This window comes from Chiloscyllium plagiosum, chromosome 24, assembly GCF_004010195.1.
Source record: "Chiloscyllium plagiosum isolate BGI_BamShark_2017 chromosome 24, ASM401019v2, whole genome shotgun sequence".
NCBI lineage: Eukaryota > Metazoa > Chordata > Chondrichthyes > Orectolobiformes > Hemiscylliidae > Chiloscyllium > Chiloscyllium plagiosum.
In genome coordinates this window covers 45,277,655-45,304,900 of record NC_057733.1, presented here as the reverse complement: position 1 = coordinate 45,304,900, position 27,246 = coordinate 45,277,655, and the positions used below count along the sequence as shown (strand labels likewise).

The following is a 27,246-nucleotide window of genomic DNA, read 5'->3' as shown; positions in this document are numbered from 1 at the left end:
CCCACTATTAAAAGTTATGATTCTCTTTTATTCCCAGCAGAGATCTTTGCCAACTACCCCATTTGCATTTAAGCCAAAACTGGGCAGGGAAACCAGAGATGTCAGTCCTTTTTTCTGCCTGTCTACAACTACTCCATCAATTCCAGAGAAATTGGTAGCTGCAATAAAGACTGATCATTCCATAAGACACTATATAACCTTGACGATTAACATCAAAAAAATTTATGCATCAATCGCAGAAGCCAACTGTGATTAATTGACTGCCCTATTAATAACTAATTAAAGCATAGCACAGACCACCACTTGCATGAATGTAGCAAATAAAATATACTGCCTCGCTGAATGCAATTAGTACTGAGCTACTAACAGAGTTCCATACAAAATGGAATTAAACATTAAAAGGTAACTGCGTTAATTTTACCAGATCAAATGGATAAAAACACATTTAAATTAAAAATGCCAAAACACTCAAAAACAAAGACAAGTTTTGATTGCTTTAAAACAATTGTTGAAAATGTTTCAAAAGTGAAAATCTGAAAGGATTAGTAAATAACCAACACAGAAAAATTAATGCAAGGACCACATCTTAGTGGGATCCTTTGTAGACTGCTGGCACTCATGGGATCAGATATTGAAAAAGTAACAAAAATCAGCGAAATATCATGCAGAAGGTGTGCAAATACACGGTTTCTAAATTTGGAGACATGCATGAGAACAGTAGGTTATGTACTCTGATCTGTCAGGTTCAACAAGAAGGCATGTCTTCCACCGCTTGTTTCTAAAATGTTCAGAAGTTCATTTTCTGATTGAAAGAGATCTTATGCTACACAATAATGAGGGGTTGCATCAGATATAAAAAGATGAATAGATGCTATATAAACCTAAGTTATTCTTTCTTGGCACTTTTCATGATTGTTGACTAAAAAATATTTGGAGACATCCAGTGAGATATTTTGAAATGTAGCAATACTTATATAAAACTGTAATAATTTGCACATAGCAAACTTGATAAACAGCAATGAGATAAATGACCAGATAACTTACTTTTATGATACTGATTAAGGGAAAATTATTGATTCAGACATTAGAGGCACCCCTACTAATCTTCAAAATATCATCACTGAATTGCTAATGACTTCCTGAGGGGCCAATTGGAGCTTAGTTAAACATCTTATGCAAAAGTTGAACACCCAATCTCACTGCAAAATTCAAGTATATTTTAGTAATATCATATTAGTAAGTAAATCATATTTCACCACACTGTGTACTGAGACAAGGAACGGATTCACAAGATTGACTTGCAGGTTTTGAGTGTTTTTACCATTAAAGATAATTTGGAAAGTTAAGAAAGCAGTCAAATTCCATGAACACTGATCCTGAGATACAAAGATAGCTAATTGTGTATTCAACGAATAAAAAGTTTTCCAAATGATACCAGCATTGCATAGCACCACATCTCTAAAGCTATGAGCCCATCAGCAACTTCTGTTTTTTAGGATGCAACGTCACTGGTATGGACAACACGTATTACCCATTAACTGCCTTCTTCAACCACTGCATCTTACATGCTGCACTTACAGTACGATTTTTCCCAAAGGAGTGGGTTCAATTCCTGCACTGGCTGAGGTTACCATGAAGGATTGTTCCTCTCAACCTCTCCCCTTGACTGAGGGGTGGTGACCGTTGGCTTAAGCCAAAACCAATTGTCTCTCTCTTGTGATAGAGCAGCCCAATGGCCCGGTAGGATTACGGCAACTTTATCTTTTTTACTTTTAATACAACTCTATGGTTTGCTACATCATTTCAGAGGCAGGAAAGAGATTCATTCATGCTGCTCCGCATTTGCAGTCACACATAGGCCAGACTGGGTACGGATGGCAGATTTCCAAACAACATGAGCAAACCAGATGGGTTTCTTAATAGTTCCATGATCATTATTAACAAGGCTCGGAACTTACTTCAGACATATTAATCAATTGCATTAACAATTTGAACTCCTGATTCTAAAGTATTAGCCTGGGCCTCTGGATTACTGGTCCACTGACATTACCACTATGCTAATGTCTCTCTCAAGTTGACGAAAGAGAGGGCGTCAATATCTAGACATTAACACATTTCCTGTTCCTTAATAAAAGCTACTGTGAAAGATTCATTAATGCCTCAGCTGATGAGGGCAATGAGTTTGAGTTTAACAGCTCAGCAAAGTACTGTGTCAGCTTTGAACCTCTGCCTGTGAAATTCACTAACTGCAACAGAGATGACAGCACAGGCAACAAATGCCGTCAAACATTCTGGAAGTCAGTCAATCAGCTCAGTTACTAAATTATTTGTCTTTGCTTGAAGTCCAGGAATAGGTGACAGGTAAAGAAAGGAATTAGCTCAATGATATGCTTCCTTTCCAATAATCTGTGGAGATGTCAAAAGAACATGGCACGCTAATAGGACATAAGCTACATCGCTGAATGAGAAGGGACTTTGTCATATGCTTTCTTAATGACACATTCTAAACAGCACCTTCAGTTTTATTTTATACTTCCTAATGAGCGTTTTATATAATTAAACTAGGTTCAACACGTCATAACAGGGAACAGAAGCTCGTTTGAAAACGAATGATCATATGTGCTAACAATAATTTTTCAAACCTATAATTACTATGGCTACAAAAGAAAGTTAAAGGCTAGGAATTCTGCAGCAAGTAGCTCTTCTTCTGACTGCCTGAAGCCTGTCTGCACAAATTAAGAGTGCGATGGAATACTCTCCATTTGCCTGGGTCAGCGTAGGCTCCAATAACACAAGAGGTTTGATGCCACCTATATGGTTTGCTACACCATTTCAGAGGCAGGCAAGAGTCATTCATGCTGCTCCGCATTTGCAGTCACACATAGGCCAGACTAGGTATGGATGGCAGATTCCCAAACAACATGAGCAAACCAGACGGGTTTCTTAATAGTTCCATGATCATTATTAACCAGGCTAGGAATTTACTTCAAACATATTAATTAATTGCATTAATAATTTGAACTCATGATTCTACAGTATTAGCCTGGGCCACTGGATTACTGGTCCACTGACATTACCACTACGCTAATGTCTCCTTCAAGTTGACGAAAGAGAGGGAGTCAATGTCTTGACAAAGTAGCTTGCTTGATTAACATGACCCACAAACATTCAGTTCCTCCAGGATCAATGCTCATTAGCAACAGTGTCTACCATCTAAAGACACAGTAGAAATTTACTAACACTCCTTACAGCTTTCCAAGATACTCTCCAAACTGACTATCACTAACCATTTAGAAACACTATCATCTGCAAGTTCCCTTTCTAGCCACTCAGCATCCTGACTTGGAAATATATCACTGACTCAATCAAAGTGAAGGAGCAAAGTATTGGATCTTCCTCCCTAATAACATTGCAGGTCTACTCAAATCCAATGAACTGCAGCAGCTTAAGAAAGCAACTCACCTCCACCTTCTCAAGAGCAACTAGGGCTCAGGCAACATCTAATGTCCATCCCATTGCACCCACATACCATGATACAAAAATAAAAAGTGAATCTAATAATGGAATGGAGGTTATTGTTGAAGCTGCTGAAGATGGTTGGGCTGAAAATACTAACCTGAGGAACTCCTACAGAGATAGTCGTAGAGACTTTGAGCTTGTGGCTTGGGCATGTGGGAAAAGCAGATATGATAGCAAAGTTTAAGAGGCATTCAGACAGACATGAATTGGCTGAGAATAGAGGGATACAGAACATTGTGCAGGTAGATGGGATTAGTTTACAACAGCATCATGGTCGGCACAGACATAGTAGGCTGAAGGATCTGTCCCTGTGCTGTTCTATGTTCTACTTCCTGGAGTGGAGATGCTTGACCTCCACCTACCTCAATCATCTTAAGTACAACTCTAACCAGTGAAGAGTATTCGACCAGATTTTCACTGACTCCAGGTTTGTCAGGGTTCTTTGATGCCACACTCTATCAAACGTGGCCTTGATGTGAATGGCAATCACTCTCACCTCACCACTGGAATTCAGATTTTTCTGCCCACATTTGATCCAAGCGAAGTGACTCTGGTGGAACCCAAAATGATGGGTGAGTATCTGTGGTCAAGTTATTCCAAAGTATGTGTAGCTTGATAGCACAGTTAGCAATCCCTTACCACACCTGCAATGATTAAAAGTGGACTGCAACAGACCAAGTGGAATACAACTTGGGAAGGTGAGAGGTTGTACACCTTTGTAGGAAGAATAGAGGCATGCACTATTCTAAAAATGAGGAAAGGCTTGGGAAATCTGAAGCACAAAGGGACTTTGGATTTCTTGTTCAGGATTCTCTTCAGGTTAACACACAGTTCAGAAAGCAGATGCAATGTGAGTATTCATTTCGAGGGGATAGAATATAACAGGGATGTGCTGCTCTGGTCAGATCGCATTTGGAATATTGAGAGTAGTTTTGAACCCTACTTCTAAGGAAGGATGCGCTGGAAGGTGTCCAGTGGAGGTTCATTAAAATGATCCCAGGGATGAAAAGATATGAAGAGTGGTTGAGGGCTCTAGGTCTACTTAATAGAATTTAGGAGGATGAGGGAGGATTTCATTGAAACTTACAGAATATTGAGAGGCCTGAATCAAGTGGACATGGAGAATATGTTATCACTATTAGGAGAGACTAGGACCCAAGTCTCAGAGTGAAGGGAGGACCTGATAGAACTAAGATGAGGAGGAATTTCCAGTCAGAGGGTGGTGAATCTATGGAACTCATTGCCACAGTGCCTGAAGAGGCCAAGTCTTTCAGTGTCTTTAAGACAGAGATAGTTAGGTTCTTTACTAGAAAGGGGATCAAGGGTTACGGGGCGAAGGCCTTTGAGAAACATATCAGCCATAAATTCAATGGCAGAACTAATTCAATGGCTTTATCTCCTGGTCTTTTGGACTAATAGGCGGGGTTGGATTCATCTTGAAGTTTGTAGACTGGAAATACCAGGGCAATTTTCCATATTGTTGGGTAGATGCCAATGTTGTGGCAGTACTGGAACAGCTTGGCAAGAGCTGCAGCTATGTTTGGAGCACCTGTCTTCAGCACTATTGCCAGAACGTTATCTGTGTTAGTGTTCCTCTAAACTGTGCAGTGCAGCCTCTTTGCTGTTCATGCATGCCATTTAGTGTGCCGCCACATCAACTTCTGACTTCAGAGATTGCTGCTGTGCATGGATTTCAGAGGTCGGCACACCAGGAGAAAAAGAACCAGAGGGAGTATTTATTAAGGTCCATAGCCTTTGCAGTATCCAGTCCCTCCAGCCATTTCTCAATACCATATGGAGTGAATGGAATTGCCAGAACTGGGATCTGTGATATGGGGATCTCTGGAGGAGGCTGACATTGGTCATCAATTTTCTGGCTGAAGGGTGCTGCAAATGCTTCAGCTTCACCTTTTGTATTGATGTGTTGGATCATTATGGGATCTTCTCCTCCTCCTCCTCCTCCTCCTCCAATTAGTTGCTTAACTGTCCACAACCACATCACTGGATGTGACTGGACTACAGAGCTTGGTTCTGATCTATTGGTCGTAGAATTGCTTAGCTTTATCATTTGCTGCTCATGCTAAATCAGCATGCAAATAGTCCTGTTTTGTAGTTTCACGAGGTTGACCTTCATTTTTGATATGTCTGGTGTTGCTCCTGACATGCCTACCTGCAGTCTTTAGGGTTGATGTGAATGGGGATATGCCTGGCACGAGTTTACAGATTGCACTGGATCTCAATTCGGCTGATGGCCCACAGTACATTATGGGTGGTCAGACTTGAGTTGCTTTTTCTAGTCTGCCCCATTTAGCACACAATGATAGTGCCACATTGGTGATCAACACTGATGTCCCCACCAGGAGTGTATTCTGCACCTTTGCTACCCTTAGTGCTTCTCCAAGTGGTGTTCAGCATGGAGGATGACTGATCACTACCTGAGGGCAGCTGCCTTGCCCATATTTGATGTGATGCCATGAGACTTCAAGGTCCAGAGAAATTCCACGGTAACTCCTGCTTGACTGTGTGTCTCTGTGCCACTACCTCCACTGGGTCTGCCATTATTGGGCAAGGACATACCCAGCAATGGTGGTAATTTTGTTTCAATCATCAAGTGGAAGATCTAATTCTATGGCTATGACTATGTTAGGCTGTTGCTTGACCAGTCTGAGAGACAGCTCTTCAAATTTTGACACAAGCCTCAAATTGTCGTTACTTTGTAGGGTTGAGTTTCTCATTGTTAATTCTGGTGCTTAGATTGATGCCAGGTGGTCTGTCTAGATTCATTCCTTGAGGATTTTCTAGCGATTGATACAACCGAATAGTTTGCTAGTCCATTTCAGAGGCAGGTGTGAGTCAACCACACTGCTGTGACGATGGAATCGAATATAGGCCAGATGAGCCAAGGATGACCGTTTTCCATCCCTAGAGAACATGAACGAACCAGATGGGTTTTTTACGACAATCAACAATGGTTTTATGATGATACTTTTAACTTCAGGCTTTTATTGAATTCAAATTCCACTCTCTGATGTGGTGGGATGTGAACCCGGTTCCCTGAGCCTTACTCAATTATTAATCCAGAAACAAAACCATCATGCCATTCCCTCCTCTCGAACATGGTGTTTAAAAAACTCTGAGATTGCTGGCAAAGGGTGCACTCTATTCTTGTTATTTCAGATAGTACGTGGTGAAGCATTTCATTCGACTTATGCAATGCTCAGAGCTGCTTCAGTTCAGTGCTTTAAGATCCCTTTTCATGAATATTTTACAATAGTTACATAAATTTGCAACCATGACAGCACTGCAATGGTACATTCCCTATTTATCAGCTATCAAAATACCATCCGCAAAAAATTATAATTTACCTATCCTGCCTGGATGAAAACCATGTTTTTTTTTCCAAAAAAAAATTTAAATTATTTTTCACAGAATATTTTCGTGGCATCATATTCTATAACTCAGTGCACCCTTGAACAAAATCTCAAAGGTCAATGCTAACATCTTGGTCAAGTCAACTCATTCAAAGATTATGATAATGGATGTCTTTTTTATATAAAACCCTTTATAAGGCTCAACATCCTGGACAAAATTATCTCATGGCTTCACAGTAATTATAGAAAAGTATGCATATTTCAACATCAACTGCAAAAACATTTCATTACCGAAGACGATAAGGAAAACAGGGGTGTCAATAGACTCATCAGTGAGCTGTGACACAGAAATTGCATTTTTTCCACTCAGGCCTACACTCCAAGCATTCATTCCATCACTCAATAGGTTGGTACAAAGGCACAAATTCATAATTATATCTCTAAAGCACAATCACAAGCTGAATTCCCAACCCCTCACAGTTGGAGAGGAATGGGATGAAGCCTGAAAAATGTTAGCAGATGGAGTACACAGGGGTTAAGGCCTGTATTCTTATCCACCTTAAATCGATCAGACGAGACTGAGTGACCACCCAATTCCTGGATCCATGATATAGAAGCGAGCATAGTCATAGAGATGTACAGCACGGAAACAGACCCTTTGGTCCAACCCGTCCATGCTGACCAGATATCCCAACCCAATCTAGTCCCACCTGCCAGCACCCGGCCCAATACCCTCCAAACACTTCCTATTCATATACCCATCCAAATGCCTCTTAGATGTTGCAATTGTACCAGCCTCCACCACATCCTCTGGCAGCTCATTCCATACACGTACCACTCTCTGTGTGGAAAAGGTTGCCCCTTAGGGTCTCTTTTATATCTTTCCCCTCTCACCCTAAACCTATGCCCTCTAGTTCTGGACTCCCCGACCCCAGGGAAAAGACTTTGCCTATTTACACAATGCATACCCCTCATAATTTTGTAAACCTCTGGAAGGTCACTCAGCCTCCGACACTCCAGGGAAAACAGTCCCAGCTTGTTCAGCCTCTCCCTGTAGCTCAAATCATCAAACCCTGGCAACATCCTTATAAATCTTTTCTGAATCCTTTCAAGTTTCACAACATCCTTCCGATAGGAAGGAGACCAGAATTGCACGCAATATTCCAACAGGAGCCTGAACAAATGTCCTGTACAGCTGCAACATGACCTCCCGACTCATGTACTCAATACTCTGACTAATAAAGGAAAGCATACCAAACGCCGCCTTCACTATCCTATCTACCTGCGACTCCACTTTCAAGGAGCTATGAACCTGCACTCCAAGGTCTCTTTGTTCAGTAACACTCCCTAGGACCTTACCATTAAGTGCATAAGTCCTGCTAAGATTTGCTTTCCCAAAATGCAGCACCTCATATTTATCCGAATTAATCTTCATCTGCTACTTCTCAGCCCACTGGCCCATCTGGTCAAGATCCTGTTGCAACCTGAGGTAACCCTCTCCGCTGTCCACTACACCTCCAATTTTGGTGTCATCTGCAAACTTACTAACTGTACCTCTTATGCTCGCATCCAAATCATTTATGTAAATGACAAAAAAAGTAGTGGACCCAGCACCGATCCTTGTGGCACTCCACTGGTCACAGACCTCCAGTCTGAAAAAAACCCTCCACCACCATCCTCTGTCTTCTATCTTTCAGCCAGTTCTGTATCCAAATGTCGAGTTCTCCCTGTAATCCACGAGATCTAACCTTGCTGATCAGTCTCCCATGGGGAACCTTGTCAAAGACCTTACTGAAGTCCAGATAGATCACATCTACTGCTCTGCCCTCATCAATCCTCTTTGTTACTTCTTCAAAAGACTCAATCAAGTTTGTGAGACATAATTTCCCATGCACAAAGCCATCTTGACTATACCTAATCAGTCCTTGCCTTTCCAAATACATGTACATCCTGTCCCTCAGGATTCCCTCCAACAACTTGCCCACCACCGAGGTCAGACTCAACAGTCTACAGTTCCCTGGCTTGTCCTTACTGCCCTTCTTAAACAGTGGCACCATGTTTGCCAACCTCCAGTCTTCCGGCACCTCACCTGTTAATATCGATGATACAAGTATCTCAGCAATTCAGTATCATTTTCATCCAAACTGATAGTCTACTCAAAGATGGAAAATTTTCTTCCCGATTCCATCATCTTCAAAAAGATTGAGAATACGACAAATGACAAGTTGGTTTTCACACATAACTGCCAAAGATGTAGAAAACACTCTTACTTAGCAATGCCATCCTCCAGCACAACAGCCTCATTTCTTTATTGATCTACAACCACCAACAGACTCAACCTAAATGTATTGCTTAAATATTCCAACAGATTAAGATAGGATGGCGAGGTACTTCAGCATGTATGTCTCTATCCTTCCAGGGATTGACATGGGTGCTTTTCTCCCTTTCAGAGGTTCTTTAAGTTAAGAAAAAGGCAAAAACGGGCGATAAAAAAAGCCTTTTTGTTTTGTTTACAACTCAACATTAACAGTCTTGAATTTAGAAATATCAAAGGCTAGTAGAATTGATCCTTTAAACAATGGAATTTTTGATCTGGACATTTGAAGGAAAATAAAAAGTAACATGGAGATAAACTGCTCAACAATCATTGTTGGTCACTTCACCAGGTGCGCAATTTGCAACTACAGAAATAGGAATCGACTTACTATCCTCAACAACTAGTGGCCACATTAAAAAGACATTATTTGTCAAGAGTTACACCATAATGATAAAAGTGGATGTGCTGAGTGTCCAGATGAAAGCTGTCCTGCAGTAAGTTATAAATGATGTACAAACCATTTACACGAGACTGCAGTTCGAGGAAAAGATCAATGTATACTGACTTTCTTCTTACGGTATTCCAATTTTAATCGTGCAGCTGTACTTGTGCAAGTCACCGTAGCTTCAGTATTGGCACGGGTTCAGCCGGAGTGAATGCGCAGCATGCTGAGATCAGCACTTGTCGCACATTTCTGAAACTGAGGCATTGTGACACTGCAGCTCCACAGGCACACTAGGTTACTCAATGTCATAGTTTTCCAATTGTAACTTCAATATTTATTATCAAGTGATGAAACCCACCCAATATCTTTAGGACTGCAGTAATGCAGTACTTGACCACCCCATGTTTCTGTATTTTTGGAGCAGCATTGAATATTCCCTGCTTTTCCGTTATAGCTGCAGTTATTTTTCTGATCAACATAAATATGACAAGCAATTTGTCAAAATACCACATCTGTTAGTCAACCTGTTCACTATTCTGAATGTTCACAGCTTCTGTATTCTGATGAGAGGGGAGAGAAATTTCAATAATTAAAGATTTTTGCTTTCTTATATTTGCAGTATTTTGTATTTTATGAAATGTACAATCCAGCAGAGCAGAGAACAACAATAGTTTTCATGATTTTCCTTTAAAAATAAACCTTAATTACCTTTACTAATTTCAAAGTACACAAGACAGTATAAAGAACAGAATATAATGGTGTTGGATGTAAATACAAACTAAGCTCATGTTGTATTGTAACTGCATGGCTCGAGATGCTATTTGAAATTGTAAATATTTCCTGAACAACCCACTCAGAGATATTGCGCCTCTGGAGAAGGTGAGACTTGAACCTGGGCCTGATGGAACCTGGAATAGACATATACTTATAGGGAAATTATGCACACATATTTTTGAAAACATCCACCTGCTGTGTTTTTATGAGCTTTCTTACCAAAAAATATGCAAAAATGTTCCAAATACACTGAAGTCACAACCTCAAAGTTTACTGAAGTGCTAATTAAGAAAATCAACAACACAATAGAAATAAAATTTCATTATATAAAAATAATATTTGCAGTCTTTTTCCCTTCAAAATCACTTTCCAGTAAACAGTGCTGCTTGCAAACTCCTGAGGCAATGTAGGCGTTGAAATAGTGTTACATGATTAGGATCATGACACACCATAGATTTTACACCTCCTATCTCCCACTCAGCCAGAACCAATTACAAGATCTGTATTTTACTACTTCAGTTTGTTGGGAGAAAACCAATGGACTGGTTTTATTTAACTCCCTGAGTACTGTGACCGCAAATTACACACAGAACCTGAGGGGAATTTAAAGTACATTTGTTTAAGTAGTTATTATTTGCAATCCCCAACCCAATGCCCTATAGCTAGAAAGTTATAAAAAGACTGCGCTTTGGTTTGAGATCAAAATATAAATCTTGAATTTTAAACTTCAAGGTTTTGAAAAATTATTTAAAAAAAGGCACCATGGCCACCTCACAGTGATGCATGCCCAGATTTAGGTAACTCTATCTGCAGAGAGTAAAGGAAACACTGTTTTTCATGAACTAAAAATAATTTATTTCACTGTCAATAAACATGATGAGTTTTTCAAATGACACCAGGAAATCATTTTCTCCCTCAAATGTAACATTCCCACAACAGGAATGTAACTCTGAATGAACTCCAATTAATTCCAAGGGAGGTCAAGGAATACTGCACAAAATAGCCTCAAAACAATATTTACTTCTACACTTCCTGTGAATCAGATGCTTCAAATTTCTTGAACTGAATGCACCAAGATTTGTCTTATTAATAGTTGCATGCTGCAAGATCAAAGCAATTAACATAAAGTAAATACATTGTTTGAAAAATGTTGAGAAACAAAGAAACATTTGTCAAAATGAGTGAGTTTCTGAGCAAGAACATGCAGTCTATACTCAAATTTAAAGAGCATGAGATTTAGATAAAGGATAGAGACTTATTTTCTAAGCCTTGTTCACAAAACAGGACATGGAGCTTGCAAGAAAATCTGAGAAAAAAATATCGAAGATAAAATTAGGAATAGCTCAATTATAATGTCTAAGAGATCTCGATTTACACCAGAGCTCAACAGAACGTGTCTGCATCTTTGGTCTCTTTTTCTGAGGAAGGACATTCTTGCTATACAGGGAGTGTAGCAAAGGATTACCTGACTGTTGCATGGGATGGCAGAACTGACATATGAGACAATGTTGGACACATATTTGGAGTTCAGACCAATTAGAAATTTAAAATTCTAACAGGACCAGACAGGGTAGATACAGGAAGAATTTTCACCATAACAGGAACGCAGACCAGCAGTCACAGTCTCAGGATATGAGGGAAATATTTAGAAATGAGATTGGAAGAAACATTTTTACCCACAGGGTGATGAGCCTGTGGAATTTGCCACCACAGAAAGCAGTCAAGGACAAAACAGCGTGAGATTTCAAGAAGGAATTGAACATAACACTTATGGATCAAGGGATATAGAGGGATAGAAGGAATAGGCTATCGTGTTGAATGATTAGCCATGATCAGAATGAATGAAGGACCAGGCTCAAAAGAGCCAAATGGCTTACTCTTGCTCCTATTTCTATTTTTAAAATATGGCATACTTCAAATGAATAATATTTGCAGACTGAAATCACTGAACAACTTATCAAGTAAGTGAATAGCAAAATAGCAAATCAGGACAAAAAGAATTGTTGCAGCAGCAACTGTCTGTCTGTGTGGCGTTTGCACATTCTCCCCATGTTTGAGTGGATTTCCTCCGGATGCTCTGGTTTCCTCTCTCAGTCCAAAGATGTGCAGGTGAGGTAGATTAGCCATGCTAAATTGCCCATAGTGCCCAGAGATGTGTAAGTTAGGTGTATTAGCCATGGGAAATGCAGGATTACAAGGATAGTGTGGGGGGGGGGGAAGCAAGTCTGGTGGGATGCTCTTTGGAGAGTCGATGTGGACCTTGTTGGGCTGAATGGCTTGCTTCCACAATGTTGGGATTCTATGATCAGGACTGGAAGGATTGCTTTTGCAATTTTGGAATGCTACCCATGCAGTGTCCCATTATATACACACACACACACACTCAGGTGGAAAAGGTGAAATAAATCAGAATGACTAGAACTGCAGCCTAGAACTCGGTATCCAAAGCTCGCTTCAATAATTGTTGCAAACATTTCAAAACAAACGTGTTTGAAAATAACTTACAAATTCTGTTTGCAAGATGCTGGGCTAGCAACCATGCATTTGCACTACAGTAAACAAATTACTCAAAAATAATAGCACTGAGCAACTTGCAATGAAATGCAACATTTTTGATGGAAATGCTTCAGTAATTTTTACAAGATACAGTGTCACACAGTCAATGAAACAACATCAGATTTAAAGCATGTGGGAGAACACTTCATCTATACCTATGTGACCCACCTTTCAGATGAGACTTTGAACTAAGCTCCTGTCCACTTCCTTCAGTGAACATATAAGATCTCCTAGCACTACATCAAAAATTTCCCCCAGTGTCCGTGCCAATATTTAGCGCTCCTTCAATATTGCTAAAATTAAATATCTGGTTATCACCACCATTCTGTATTTGGGAGCATGTTGTGGATAAATCTGGCTGCTTTCATTAGAATAGTAGTAACGTTTCGAAAAGTACATTGTTCAATGTAAAGTTGTTTGGAATTTCTGAGGTCACAGAAAAAGGCCCGATAAATGCCTTCTTGTGTTACCATAAGCAGTCATCATCATCACAATAAATGCTGGCTAGCCAACGATGCTTATATCCCTCAAATGAATTTTTAAAAAACAGAAGTAGGCCATTCAGCCTTCCAAGTCTGCTATCCCATTGTATGAGATCATTGCTGATTTGAGATTCCCTCAATTTCACTTTCCTACATTTTCCGCATTGATTAAAACTCAGCAAAGAAATTGAAGGCTATCTCCTCTTAATGACCCAGGCTGTATAACCAACTGCAGTAAAAAATTCCACTAACTGACTACCCTCAGAAGAAATTATTTCTTGTGTGTCTTAAATAGACAAACCCTTATTCTGAGATTATGCCCTGTGGTCCTAGACTCTCTCACAAAGGGAGAGACCTTTCCACATCTACCCCATTAAGTGTCCCAAGAATTTTTAATGTTTCAATAAGGTTGTCTTCCATTCTTCCAAACTCCAAAGAATACAGGTCCAATCAAACTCAAACTCAGAGCAGTCGACACTCCCTCCATATCCAGGATCAGCCTGTTGAACCTTTTCTGGAATGCCTCCAGTGCCAGCATATTTTTTCTTTAGGGACCTAAAACTGTTCATGTACTTCAGCTGACAAGTGCCTTGCATAGTTTGAGCAAAGCTCCCTAAGTTTACACGTCATTCTCTTTGAATTCCATTTGCCTTCTCTATTGCTGGTTGAACTTGTATACTGTCGAAAGCTTTTGCCCAAAACATCGATTGTCCTGCTCTTCGGATGGTGCCTGACTTGCTGTGCTTTTCCAGCACCACACTCACGACTCTGAACTCTAGCATCTGCAGTCCCTGAACTTGGATACTACCTTTTTGTGTTTGAGACTAATGACTTTAAAAAGAAATTTACAACGATGTGACAAGATTTCATTTTTTTAAAAATCAAAATCTTTTTATCTTAAGTATATAAAACAATAAGGGTTGGAACCTTTACTTCTTACAGGACATGGGAGTTGTCTTCTACATAATTAAATCATTTTAAGATTTATGCATCTAAAAGAGAATTCTTGAAGGAAGTGAGAAGTAAATCTGAACTTGTAACTTATGGTTATGACCCTTATTGTTTTGTGTACTTACTGAAATGATTGATTTCTGTAAAGGACAACTCCTAAGGTTGCCAGAGTCTTCGGGGAACTATTGTTAATTCTCCTTCATTCCAGCTAGCTTTCAAAGAAAACCTTGCACGTTCAAAACATGGTAAATGAATGACTCAGTCCCTTTTTTGTTAGTTTTCCAATTATTGAAGCAACATTGTTTTATTGTGTACAAGACTCTGTGGCAGACTACTGTAGGTTCTTCCATTAGTTTTGGACAACGAAATCTCCCAGTGTCTATTTCCTCACAAAATGCAAATAGAGATTAAGCCTCACTCATATTCTATATAGTCAAAGAAGCAGTTATGATTTTTACTCTGCTCACACCATAGGCTCAGCTAACCATCACTTAATTTTACTGCCTTCTCTCTGAGTTGCAAGCCACAAGGTCCCAACAACAACTATCTTTTACAACAAAGATAGATTGAAATCAGTCACCCATCATGCCACTGTCTGAGCTGGTTTGCCCACAAACCTTTACTTATCCACAATTACAAATTATTTTAAAATCTAAAATAATTGGGTTTTTAACCACCTTTTGGTGTTTATGGAATGCTTTTAATTAATTTTCCTAAGGCAAAAAACACTAGTCTTAACTGCACATCTTACAATCATCACGCCAACAGTTCTTTAGTGAAGTCCACCTGCTATTTACTAGAAGCAAAATATGTCGGATGCTGGAAATCTGCAGATCTGGCAGCATTTGTGGAGAGAGAGAGAAAGAGATAAAAGTTTGAGTTCTTTATGACTCTTCAGAACAAAAGAAGAACCATATTGGACTCAAACATTAACTCTATTGCTTACTCCACAGTTGCTGGGTTTCTGCAGCACTTTGCTTTCGTTGTTGATTTACAGCTCGCAATCTCTTCTAATCTGACTTTCTTCACATACGAACAAGTTTATTTTGAAAATAAAGACATATTCTAAAACACATGAACCAAGAACTAGACATACAAAACATTTTTTAACCCCCACATTACAGGTTTTCACAAGTCCTTTACTATACTATCTTTATTGATGCAGACAGAATAAACATATTGTTCCATCTTGAAAAGCCAGAGCATTAAAAGAATACAGCAGCATTAAGATGGTAACATACAATATACATTAAGATGGTAACCATCTCTTTTAAATTATGTTGTATTTACAACATAATTTGAAAGAAACAGTTACCATCTTAATGGCTACAATAAATTTTGTTTAGAACAAATTAAAAACTTTCACGTGCAAGGGCTTTAAATTCAGAATTGGAAAACTCGGAGTCCACTAACCAAATGCAAAAAAATTGGCTGCACAAATTTACCACCTCGCCTCCACAAACTGGATTAAATAATTAATAAGTGAATGACGTCTGCAAGGTCCACCAACAAAGCACGAGTTACAAGGTTTGCAGATCAAATGCACAATCTGACACTTTCAACATCTACTCCTGCCCTGCAGTATCACATCTGTGATACAAGAGGAAGCAAAAGAGAAAACTGGAGGAAACTATTCCAAATATTTTGCATATCTCAATACTTTTTTCAACAAAATCATAATTATGTGATTATTCTTTAATTCGACAACATGATTACCTGCATCAATTAGAAGTTTGAGTGAACGTATCCAGCAGTAATACCACACTACAGGTACTCACCAGAGAAATACATGCTGTTCTCATTACATATTATCCATGAATTTAGATTTGCGATATTTAAAAAAAAGTTCAAAAATGCAATTGCCATAATTTTGAAAGATAGTTGGTAATGAAAATGAGATTTACATTTTCTTCTGATGTGTTCACATAAAAGCCTGGGCACTAATTGAAAAATCTGAGCTCATTTTACTAAAAGCAGGAGAAACCTGGGTCCTGCGCCATAATTAATAAACTTGCAAGGTCACGTAGCCTTCATAAGAGCTATAAGAATGTGATTTTGTCAGTAGCAATTAAAGAGTAGCAACTAATCATGACACACTTGTAATAATAATCCTTTAATGCTTCTCAAGCAACTTAATCGAAGAACATAATCTGTACAGTCTAATAATTCAGCTCTGGACAGTATCGTTGAAAATATCTGAAAACCAACAGAGAAAAAGCTCAATTAGCAGCAAAGCTCCACAACAGAGATAAGCACAGTAATGGAGTCTTGTAAACCAATACAAATGAATACCAATCAGCTACCTCACTGTGGGAAATTTCACAGGCATATCCAAAACTAATCTAAGTCTATAAGCACCTAAATGCAGCATAAATTGTTCGGCTGAGACAAGGAATAAGAACCTTTGTTTTTTCTCTCCTTCCGAGCTTGGTAATCTGCAGCACACTATGGATTTACTATGATAATTGCACCGAGTAAACACTGAACGCCTGATGTTCCTGTCACAGCAGCCACATTTGACAAACTACTTTTATGGAAAGCAATCAGTTCAAGATGTTAGTTCTGACCCATCGTGAAGAGTACAGGAAGGATGTGGGCAAGAGATATTGACAACCACCATGATTACAACTTGCAATCAAATGTCAAAACAATTGATTAGCTTTCTTCAACATGACAGTGATCAATATGAACACATTTAATATTTAACTTCATACAATATGGTAACATTGAATTTATATTAGCTTTATTGATACATATGAATTAACATATGAACTGTATTTCCATCTTTCATACAATATTAAACCTTCAGAAAAAATACCAGATGGACCACAAACTTTATTGCTTCAAATCAATGTTTTATCTTGGAGCAGTTTGAAATTTCATAACAATACAATCTGAAGAATTGAAATATTTTTGAAGGTTCAATGTGCTATATTATTTTGTAGAACTTGATGCTTCTATTCTTCACATTGTTGAAGTAAAATGAATCAAATCCATAACATGGGGAGATGTTACCTGCATTCAGGATAAGGTTGCAATGACCACTTTTAAATTTATTTTATTCGTGACCACTTGAGTGACTAAATAAATGAGAAAATTATTCTGTACATTGCTGCTACACACAAGAATATTCCTTCCCTGCTGAAAAGGAAAAGGGACGCTGTGCTACAACTGGGAAACCCAGCATTTGAGAGATTAATTTATCTTGAGCCACGATAAGGAAACAAGTTTAAACTTTGCGTACCAGCAAGCAACCTGGTTTATATATTGGTATCTCAAAGTGGAGTGACCACCTTGTGCTTCCAAGCACTTGATGCAACTAATGGAAGATATCTTCCAATAATTGTACCAATTAATATTAAACACAGTTTAATGGTGAAACAACTAATATTATGCACCTTCCCCAAAGAAACTTGCAACAAAGTAAAATGAGGCGTGTAAATATATTAATTTCATCTCGCTGATCAGCATTTGCTCCTCATAGATTATGTACAAGAGAACATAGGAGCAGTTCCCTCTCCCCAAGTGGAGCGAGTCCCAGTAAAAAGCAAGGATCTTGATATTAATAAAGCAGAAGTTGCAACAGGCTATTTGGGTGGAATGCAAAAGACTCAGGGGATAGATTGTGTTTCATGGAACTAAAAGAGACTAAGGCGACTTATACAGCACTCTCAGAATACCTTGAGACTCTCCCCAAACACTGGAGAGAACCAGTAGTCAGAAATTTTGCCCTAAGTGGTGTCCAAATTAATACTGAAGAGACAAAGCAGAAATACAGCAATGGTCTTACTTGCATTCCATGTAAAGTAAGGAACAAAGATGAGTAACCATGGCAAAACAGCCTAATAAATTGTGTAGAAACAATGCCCTAATCATTGACCGAAGACACCTTTACAAATAATTTAATCAATTTACAATCTCACACTCTGGTCAATGTTAGAGTTAAGCTTCCACTTGAATTGATTTACAGTGTACAATGGAATTGCCTGTGTAACCGCTGACTCTCGTTTTGTCAAGTAAATCAGTCCATTGAAGATCTGTCCTAAATTGCCAAGTAACTCTGATTATATCGTTACGAGTCCATTATGCTTTTTGTATCCAATTTGTGACCAATATTTTGTGCATACCTTGTGGCCTGGTTGCTTTCTTGCTGATTGGGCAGGAGTTTATTCACTCACTCAGCAGTCTGAGGATAAGCTAATTAAGGATTAGCAAATTAAATTATTGATCAGAACTGGTTAGTATAGATGTATTGGAGAGCAATTTGGTTTGTAGTAGGGGAGGAGGCTTGTTGGTTCAGACCTTAGTGTACTTAGACTTCCACGTGGAGGGCTACTGGTCATCAGAAAATTCAATTTCTCAGAGAATTCCCACAGAGTTAGCAGTATCGGAGGGGGTGTGGGGGGATTCACGTGGTCTCAATGTGCAACTCCAGTCTACGCCCCACTTAGGTGCGGTATGGTGGCTCAGTGGTTAGCACTGCTGCCTCACAGCACCAGGGTCCCAGGCTCATTTCCAGCCTCGGGTGACTGTCTCTGTGGAGTTTGCACATTCTCCCTTTGTCTGTGTGGGTTTCCTCCAGGTGCTCCAGTTTCAACCCACAATCCAAAAATGTGCAGGTCAGGTGAATTGGCCATGCTAAATTGCCCATTGTGTTAGGTGCATAAGTCAGAGGGAAGAGCAGAGGTCTGCGTGTGTTACTCTTAGGAGGGTTGGTGTGGACATTTTGAGCTGAAAGGTCTGTTTCTACACTATAGGGAATCTAATCTAATAATTCTCTGACCACAAGTATACCTGGACCATTGAGTCTGAGGTGACTACTATTTTTTCTGACTGCTGGGAAAGATGCTCTTGAAAAAGATTAACCATAAGCAAAAAAAGAAGGATGCAATTAACTGGCAGACTTTGGATGTCAGCTTTTGTTATTTTCTCTTTATTCTTTCAATGGATGTGCGTTTTGATGGCAACGACAATGTTTGCTGCCGATCCCAAATGGCCCCTGAAGTGAGGCTTGCAAGATCATTTCAGAGGGCTGTTAGGACTCAACCACATTAATCAGGTGTTGTAAGTCGGACAGGCCAAATAAGGATGGCAGATTTCCTTCACTAAAAGACATCAGTGATCCATATGGACTGTTTTTGACAGTTAATCATAGTTTCATACTCACCATTACTGAGACTACTTTCAACTCCAGATTTTAATCAATTTGAATTTTAATACTAGAAGGTGCTGTGGTGGAATTTGAAGTCATATTCACAAACCATGCCATCTGCATCCACACTGGCAATCAAATTTTCTTGCAAATCAACGGACAAACATTCCCAAATTAAATGAAAGAGACAAACATTCCCATTTATATCATGGACATTGATGGGTCTTAGCTAACCACACTTGTGTTACAGAATATGCAGGTCTGAAGAACAAGAAACATTTGGGGGAGTTTTCAGAAACATTTCCTTTTTTACAAAGCATTTTAAACCAAAGACCATTTACAGGAAAATCACTAGGGGGTTTTTGTGGTGCAATGGTCATGTCCCTACCTCTGGACCAAGACACCTAGGTTTGACCTGCTCCAGAGGTATGTAATGGGGGAGGCAATGACCGAGTGGTATTATTGCTGGACTGCTAATCCAGACACCCAGATAATGTTATAGGGACCTGAGCTCAAATCCTGCCATGGCAGATGATGGAATTTGAATTCAATTTTAAAAATCTGGATTTAAGAGTCTAATGATGATTATGAATCCATTGTCAATCGCTGGAAAAACCCTTCTGGGTCACTAATGCCCTTTAGGGAAGGAAACTGCAATCCTAACCTGATCTGGCCTCCACGTGACTCCAGACCCACAGCAATGTGGTTGACTCTTAACTGCCCTCTGTGCTGTGAGAGATGGGCAATAAATGCTGGTCTAGCCAGTGACACACATAGCCATTAAATGAATAAAACAAAAAAATTCCCTGAACAGATTGATTAGAAAATATCTAAAGCAAAATCACTGCAATTAAATTTTGGAATAATGTAGGTGGAACAATTGATTTCAAGCTGTCAGGAGCATCTCGGAACTGACTGCCAGACGACTGCGACCCCTAGGACTCATAACGGCACACAAACCAACAGCCACGCTCAGACAACAACTCACCAGAACGAAGGACCCGATACCCAACATGAGCAAGACGAATGTAGTGTACAAAATACCATGCAAGGACTGCACTAAACACTATATAGGACAAACAGGAAGACAGCTAACAATCCGCATACATGAACATCAACTAGCCACGAAACGACACGACCAGCTATCTGTAGTAGCCACACACGCAGACAACAAGCAACATGAATTCGACTGGGACAACACTACTATCGTGAGGCAAGCCAGACAGAGAACAGCCAGGGAATTACTAGAGGCATGGCATTCATCCACAAACTGCATTAACAAATACATCGACCTGGACCCAATATACCAACCACTACAGCGGACAGCTGAAACTGACAACCGGAAGCGGCAGGGACAGACCAGTATAAACACCGGAGGAAACATCAAAGAAGCGCTTCGCAGGAGGCTCCCAAGCACTGATGATGTCGCCTAGCCAGGGGACGAAACGTTTGCAACAAAAACTTGCAGCTCGGCGAACAGAACCACAACAACTTATATTTATAAATAAATCAGATATCAGTCATTATGTAACTCAAGTACCTTCATCACTGGCTGTGCAAAATACTTTGCACTCCAATCACAGAAACCCGTTTGCATAGTTGTAGACATGAAACTTTTATGTCCAACTCCATCCTCCGAATCTTCAACAGTCTGTAAATGTAAAAAAATTCCAATTATGCACCATAATGGTCAAAGTTTAATGCTGCAGCTAAGACAACGTGATTCTTCCATTTTGAGTTAAGCCACAGCACATTCATGAAGTGACAGTCCTAATGGCTCGGGGCAGTTCCAACTGGCTGATAAGGTGTGTGCATTTTGCTGGTTAAACTCCAGCAATATCTCTGGGCACCAAATGGGGCAGTCCAGACATTTTCAGTAGGGAATCTGCACCTAATCTCCTGGATTTTAAGCAGGGTAAATACATGCTCCATGCCAAGAATTTTTTTTAAAAAATTATTCATTTACAGGGTATTGCTGACTTGGCCAGTATTTATTACTGGTCCTAAATGCCCAGAGTATAATTAAAAGTCAACTGCATCGCTGTGGGTCGAGAGTCACATGTAGGCCAGGTAAGGATGGCAGTTTTCCTCCCAAAAGAACATTAGTGAACCAGATAGGTTTTCCCCAACAATCGACAATGGATTCGTGCTCATCACCGTACTCTTACTTCCAGATCTGCCTTGGTGACATTCAGACCCAGATCCCTAGAACATTACCTGGGTCTCTGGGTTAACAGTCCAGTATTAATCAGCCCTCATTTCTAAATGCTCAGATTGCTTGCTAACACATTTCAGGCATAATGCATCATTTCCTGTCTTTTCAGATACTTAATTCACACAAGAACTGCAAGAGACAAGGTGGCTTTCGAATATCTTGTGATAATGAGGGTACAGTCTATCTAAAAACTTACTCCTTTAATCAAAGTGAAAGCAAGTATTTAACAACAAAAGTGAGAGTTTGTTTTTTTATTCATATACAGGAGTTGACATCACTGGCTTGGTGAGCGTTTATTCCTCATCCCTAATTCCTCTTTAACTGAGGGGCTTGTTAGGCAATTTGAGGGGACAGTTAAGAGTCAACTGCATTGCTGAGAGTCTGCAGACATATGTGGACCAGACCAGGCAAGGACAGCAGACTTGCAACCCGAAAACACATTAGAGAACCAGATGGATATTTGCAACATTCGACAACAGTTTCTTGGCTGTTGTTATGCCAGCTTTTAATTCCCAATTCTTATTGAATTCAAATTACACCATCTGTCAAGGTGGGATTCAGGGTCATGGCCCCAGAAACAAAAACAGAAAATGCTAGAAAAGGTCAGCAGGTCTGGCAGCATCTGTGGAGAGAAAATCAGGATGTCGAGTTGCTGGTGTTGGACTGAAAGTCAGAAGTCACACGACGCCAGATCACAGTCCAATAGGTTTATTTGAAATCACAAACTTTCAGAGCACTACTCCTTCATCAGGTGAACTGCTCTGAAAGCTTATGATTTTAAATAAACCTGTTGGATCGTAACCTGTTACTTCTGACTGAGAATTACAGTTGATGTTTCAGGCCCAGTGACCCTTCCTCAGAAACCATGTCCCCAGAACATTAGTCTGGGACTCTGGATTACCAATCAAATGACATTACTACCACTCTTCCACTGGCTTCCACATCACCTTAAAACCAGTACAGATGGTGACAATTGATGAAAATAAGAAAAGCCTGTGAATTTGAAATTGAAAACAGCAAGAAAATCAACAGGTCAATTAGCTTCAGAAGGAGAAAGAAAGGAGAATGCATAGGACATAACCCTTCAGGACATCCTTTACATGCATTTCCAATATTGTCCTTCTCACAAGGAAATGTCATACCCATTTCCTCTGCAATATACTTTTGCTGCTTTTCTTAACATACGGAACCATTACAGCCATGCACAGACTTTATGGAATTTACCTTTTAATGAATGGCAAAACATAGGTAGTTCACTCGTACAAATTCATCATGATGCAACATAATCCTCACGGCATACTAGTTTACACTGCCATTTATTTTGTTTAAATAGGCAAATAAAGTTTGCAAAATGAGGTGAGATGACACTGACAAAGACAGATTGAAAACAAAAAATGCCGTAAATCACAGCAGGTCAGGCAGCATCCATGGAGAGAGAGCAAGCTAATATTTTGAGTCTGGATGACTCTTCATCAGAGCTGGTGATGAAGAGTCATCTAGACTCAAAAGGTTAGCTTGCTATCTCTCCACTGATACTGCCTGACATGCTGTGATTTCCAGCATTTTTTTTGTTTTCAGTATAGATTCCAGCATCTGCAGTAATTTGCTCCTAGAGATAGTAATGGGAACAAGGGTTACAGGGAGAAGGCAGGAAGACATAGTTGAGAATCATATCAGCCACGAGTGAATGGTGGCCAAACTTGATTGGTCGCATAGCCTAATTTTGTTCCTGTACCTTATGTTCTTATGTACATAGAAAAAGACAAACCATGATATGCAAAATTATGCGTCTAGGCTGTTCACTTAGACAAATGCTAGTGGTGCTCATAAACCACAAGAATTTGGAACTACTAAATGCTCAAATGAAGGCAATATACTGCTAAACTGCAATCTTCCAACAAACAATGTTGTTCAAGGGAAGTCAAATCTGTTAAAATAATGAATGCTGGGTTTGAAGGTGTTGCCCTTAGCTCTGACGTAGAAATCTGGTTTCAGTGACAAAGTCATGGGTTTAAATTGCATTCCAGAGGTTTATGTCCATAATGTAAAGTGACCCTGCATTGCAATAGCAAGGGAGTGCTGCACTAATCGGAAATACTTTTAAAAGTGGCATCATCTGTTCGGTCAGGCTGTTGTGAAAGACCCTGTGGTCCTATATGAAGCGGAGGAACAGAATTCTCCTAATGTCCTGGCCAACTTCTTCACCCCTCAATCGTCTAAACAGATAATCTGACCATTTTTTACGACTGTTGTTTGTGTATGCAAATTGCTTGACATAGTTTCTCTTTTACAACAACGTTACAGTAGCTGCAAAGTTATTTTGGACTTCCTAAGGTTGTGAAAGATGTATAAATGCCAGCTCTTGCAATCTTGATAAATATCACACGAGATGCTTTATTCAACTGCAACTGTTCTTGTTAACAATTGATGTAGCAGGAATTTTAGACTCTCCACTGAGAACCGCATTTGCATCATGATACCCTGAATTACTGAGTTGGTGGGTGGCACGGTGGCACAGTGGTTAGCACTGCTGCCTCGCAGCGCCAGAGACCCGGGTTCAATTCCCGCCTTAGGCGACTGACTGTGTGGAGTTTGCACGTTCTCCCCGTGTCTGCGTGGGTTTCCTCCGGGTGCGACTTGTTGGGCCGAAGGGCCTGTTTCCACACTGTAAGTAATCTAATCTAATCTAATATAATAAATTGTCACTGGACTCAGCACTACACTTTATCAATCATTTTTGCTAACTGCATAAAATCTACTAAAGGCAATTCTGATTCAAGAACCTTGCAAAGTTGCACAAAATATTCTCTGCATTTTAAAATAATAAATAGATTATTTCTGTGGTCGTCTAAACAGTTATTCACAACAGTTGACGAAGAAACACCTCTTCAACAACTCACGTTGATGTATTTTATCAAAGTACTAGTCAGGCATCCAATGATAACCGAATCTGTAACTCAGACGTTCAGGACTTTTTATTGCCTTAACAAAAACACAACATTTTGATTAAATTAGATGGGCATTATAATGGTTAGTGCTACCAATGTATTTTTAAACAGAAAACAAAACTTTCTAACAGCCCATAAGATCAAGCATCACTTCTTTTTCTCCCTTAATCAGTTTAATTATCTTAAACTGTTATTTTAATTTCAAACTTGAACCTTTTTTTAAGCCTAAACAAAATTCCAAGCTCTCATTGGTTAAGCTTCAATTCTTTGAAAAAGTCAAATTTATGGATTAGGATACAAAATAGATCCTATTGTTCATTGGGTCTTTGCCAATGTTGGTGATGGGGTGAGGAAACCAAGCCAGACATTATTTTCATTATGGCTCCATTAGACAATATAATGCAACTATATATCAACACACTGTGTGCTTGCCAAAAAGAAAAGATTGTCAAAGATTGCTCCCTTTCAGTATCTCCGAGGGAAAGCAAGCTTTTCCAGAAAAGCACCGCCTCACACATTTCCATTTCTGCTTAACCAGAACTATGCAGAGAGTAATAAATAGCTCTCAAGCCATTTGCTTTTCAGAATAATCTGTATGGCTGTCAATTTAAAAAATACAAACATTACACAACTGTCAAAGTAAAAGATTGTAACAATACCTCAGCCAAAGGAATAAAATAAATGACTCATTAGAGTTGCCACTTGCTCTCAACAGAAATTTAGTTTAATCATTGAGAGGAAGAGAAGTATATGCACATGGAAGACAGCAGCCTGTACCATGGGTGAGGATTTCAAACCACACTTTTTAATTAACATCTAAATACCTCAGCACTCAAGATGTGGCAAAGATAAATCTGGAGTTCGCTCCTGGGTGAAACTTCCTGTGCAAAGACAAACTCTACTCTTCAACATCATCCATCTCTGCCTAACCCTGTCTCAACCCATATGCTTTTTTTTTAAACTCAAGGACTCAGCTAATCCAGCATTCCCCTGGTCATATTCAAATCTCCTTAATCTCAAACCCAACCAAAATGCTGCTGCCTTTAACTAGACCCACACCAAATTCAGCTCAACAAGAAGCTAGCTCACTGACCAGTTTTATCTTGCAGTCCATCTATGCTTTGATAGGAAAACTCTCAAAATAATTGAGGGCATCTCCCCTCCCTACCTGATCAAGTTGGTCATGTCCTAAAGGACAAGCTGGTACACTTAGTGTGCAGCAGGTAGTGAGAAAACCAACAAGGGAAAAACATATGTGACCTTATCCTTACCAATCTGCCAGTTGCAGATGCACCTGTCTATGACAGCATTGGTAAGAGAGACCACCGCACAGTTCTTGTGGAGACGAAGTCCCGCCTTCACAGTGAAAATAACCTCCATCATGTTTTGTGATACTATAACTGTGCTAAATAGGACAGACTTTGAACAGATCTACCAATTCAAGACTGGGCATCCATGAGGCGCAGTGGGCCATCAGCAACAGAGGATTGTACTCCAGCACAATCTGTAACCTCATGGCCCAGCCTATCCCCCACTCAACCATTACCATCAAGCCAGGGGATCAACCTTGGTTCAATGGAGAGTGCAGGAGGATATAGCAGGAGTAGCACTGGCATACCTGAAAATGAGGTGTCAACCTGGTGAAGCTACCAAACAGAATTACTTGCATGCCAAACAGCATAAGCAGGAAGTGACAGCAAAGCTATCCTACAGCTAACAGATCAGATCTCAGTCCTGTTGTCCTGCCACACCCAGTTATCAATCGTGGTGGACAATTAAACAACTCACTGAAGGAGGCGGCTCAAAAAAATATTCCTGTAACCAACGATGGAAGAGCCCAAGATAAGGCTGAAGCAATCACAGCAATCTTCACCAGAAACTCAACTCGACTCATGACATGAATACTGGCTACAACAGCAGGTCAGAGGCTATGTACGGTGGCGAGCAACTCACCTCCTGACTTCCTAAAAAATGTCAGGAATGTGATGTAATATTCCCTACATGCCTGGATGAGTGCAGCTCCAATAACACTCAAGAAATTTGACACCAGCCAGGACAAAGCTGCTGGCTTGATTGGCACTACATCCATAAGCATCTACTTCCTCCATCCTCAGTAGCCAATAGTGTGTATTATCAACAAAATGCACTGCAGAATTTCATCAAAGATCCTCAGAAGCACCTTCCAAACCCACAACTACTATCACCTAGAAGGGCAACAGATAATGGAAAGACCACCACTTCAAGTTCCCCTTTAAGTCACTCATCATCCTGACTTGGAAATGTATCATTGTTACTTCATTAGCACTGAGTCAAAATCGTGGAATTCCCTCCCTAATGGCATTGTGGGTCTACCCACAGAACATGGATTACAATTGTTCAAGAAGGCAGCTCACCACCACCTTCTTAAGGCCAACTAGGGACTGGCAATAAATGTTGGCCAGCCAATGACACGCACTCCACAAATGAATGATTAAAAAAACCCTCTCGACATCAGCTCTAGCACAATGCTCCATCAG

The 27,246-nt window shown here is 39.8% G+C and overlaps 1 protein-coding gene across 1 annotated transcript in view; it reads right to left on the bottom strand.

The window, feature by feature from the left end:
• Positions 1 to 27,246, bottom strand: part of rptor (regulatory associated protein of MTOR, complex 1) — a 396,655-nt gene that overhangs the window by 71,300 nt on the left and 298,109 nt on the right. Inside the window, exon 23 of the mRNA XM_043715229.1 lies at positions 21,108 to 21,218. Within this exon, the coding sequence (XP_043571164.1) occupies positions 21,108 to 21,218 (111 nt within the window). The remainder of the gene's footprint in view (positions 1 to 21,107; positions 21,219 to 27,246) is intronic.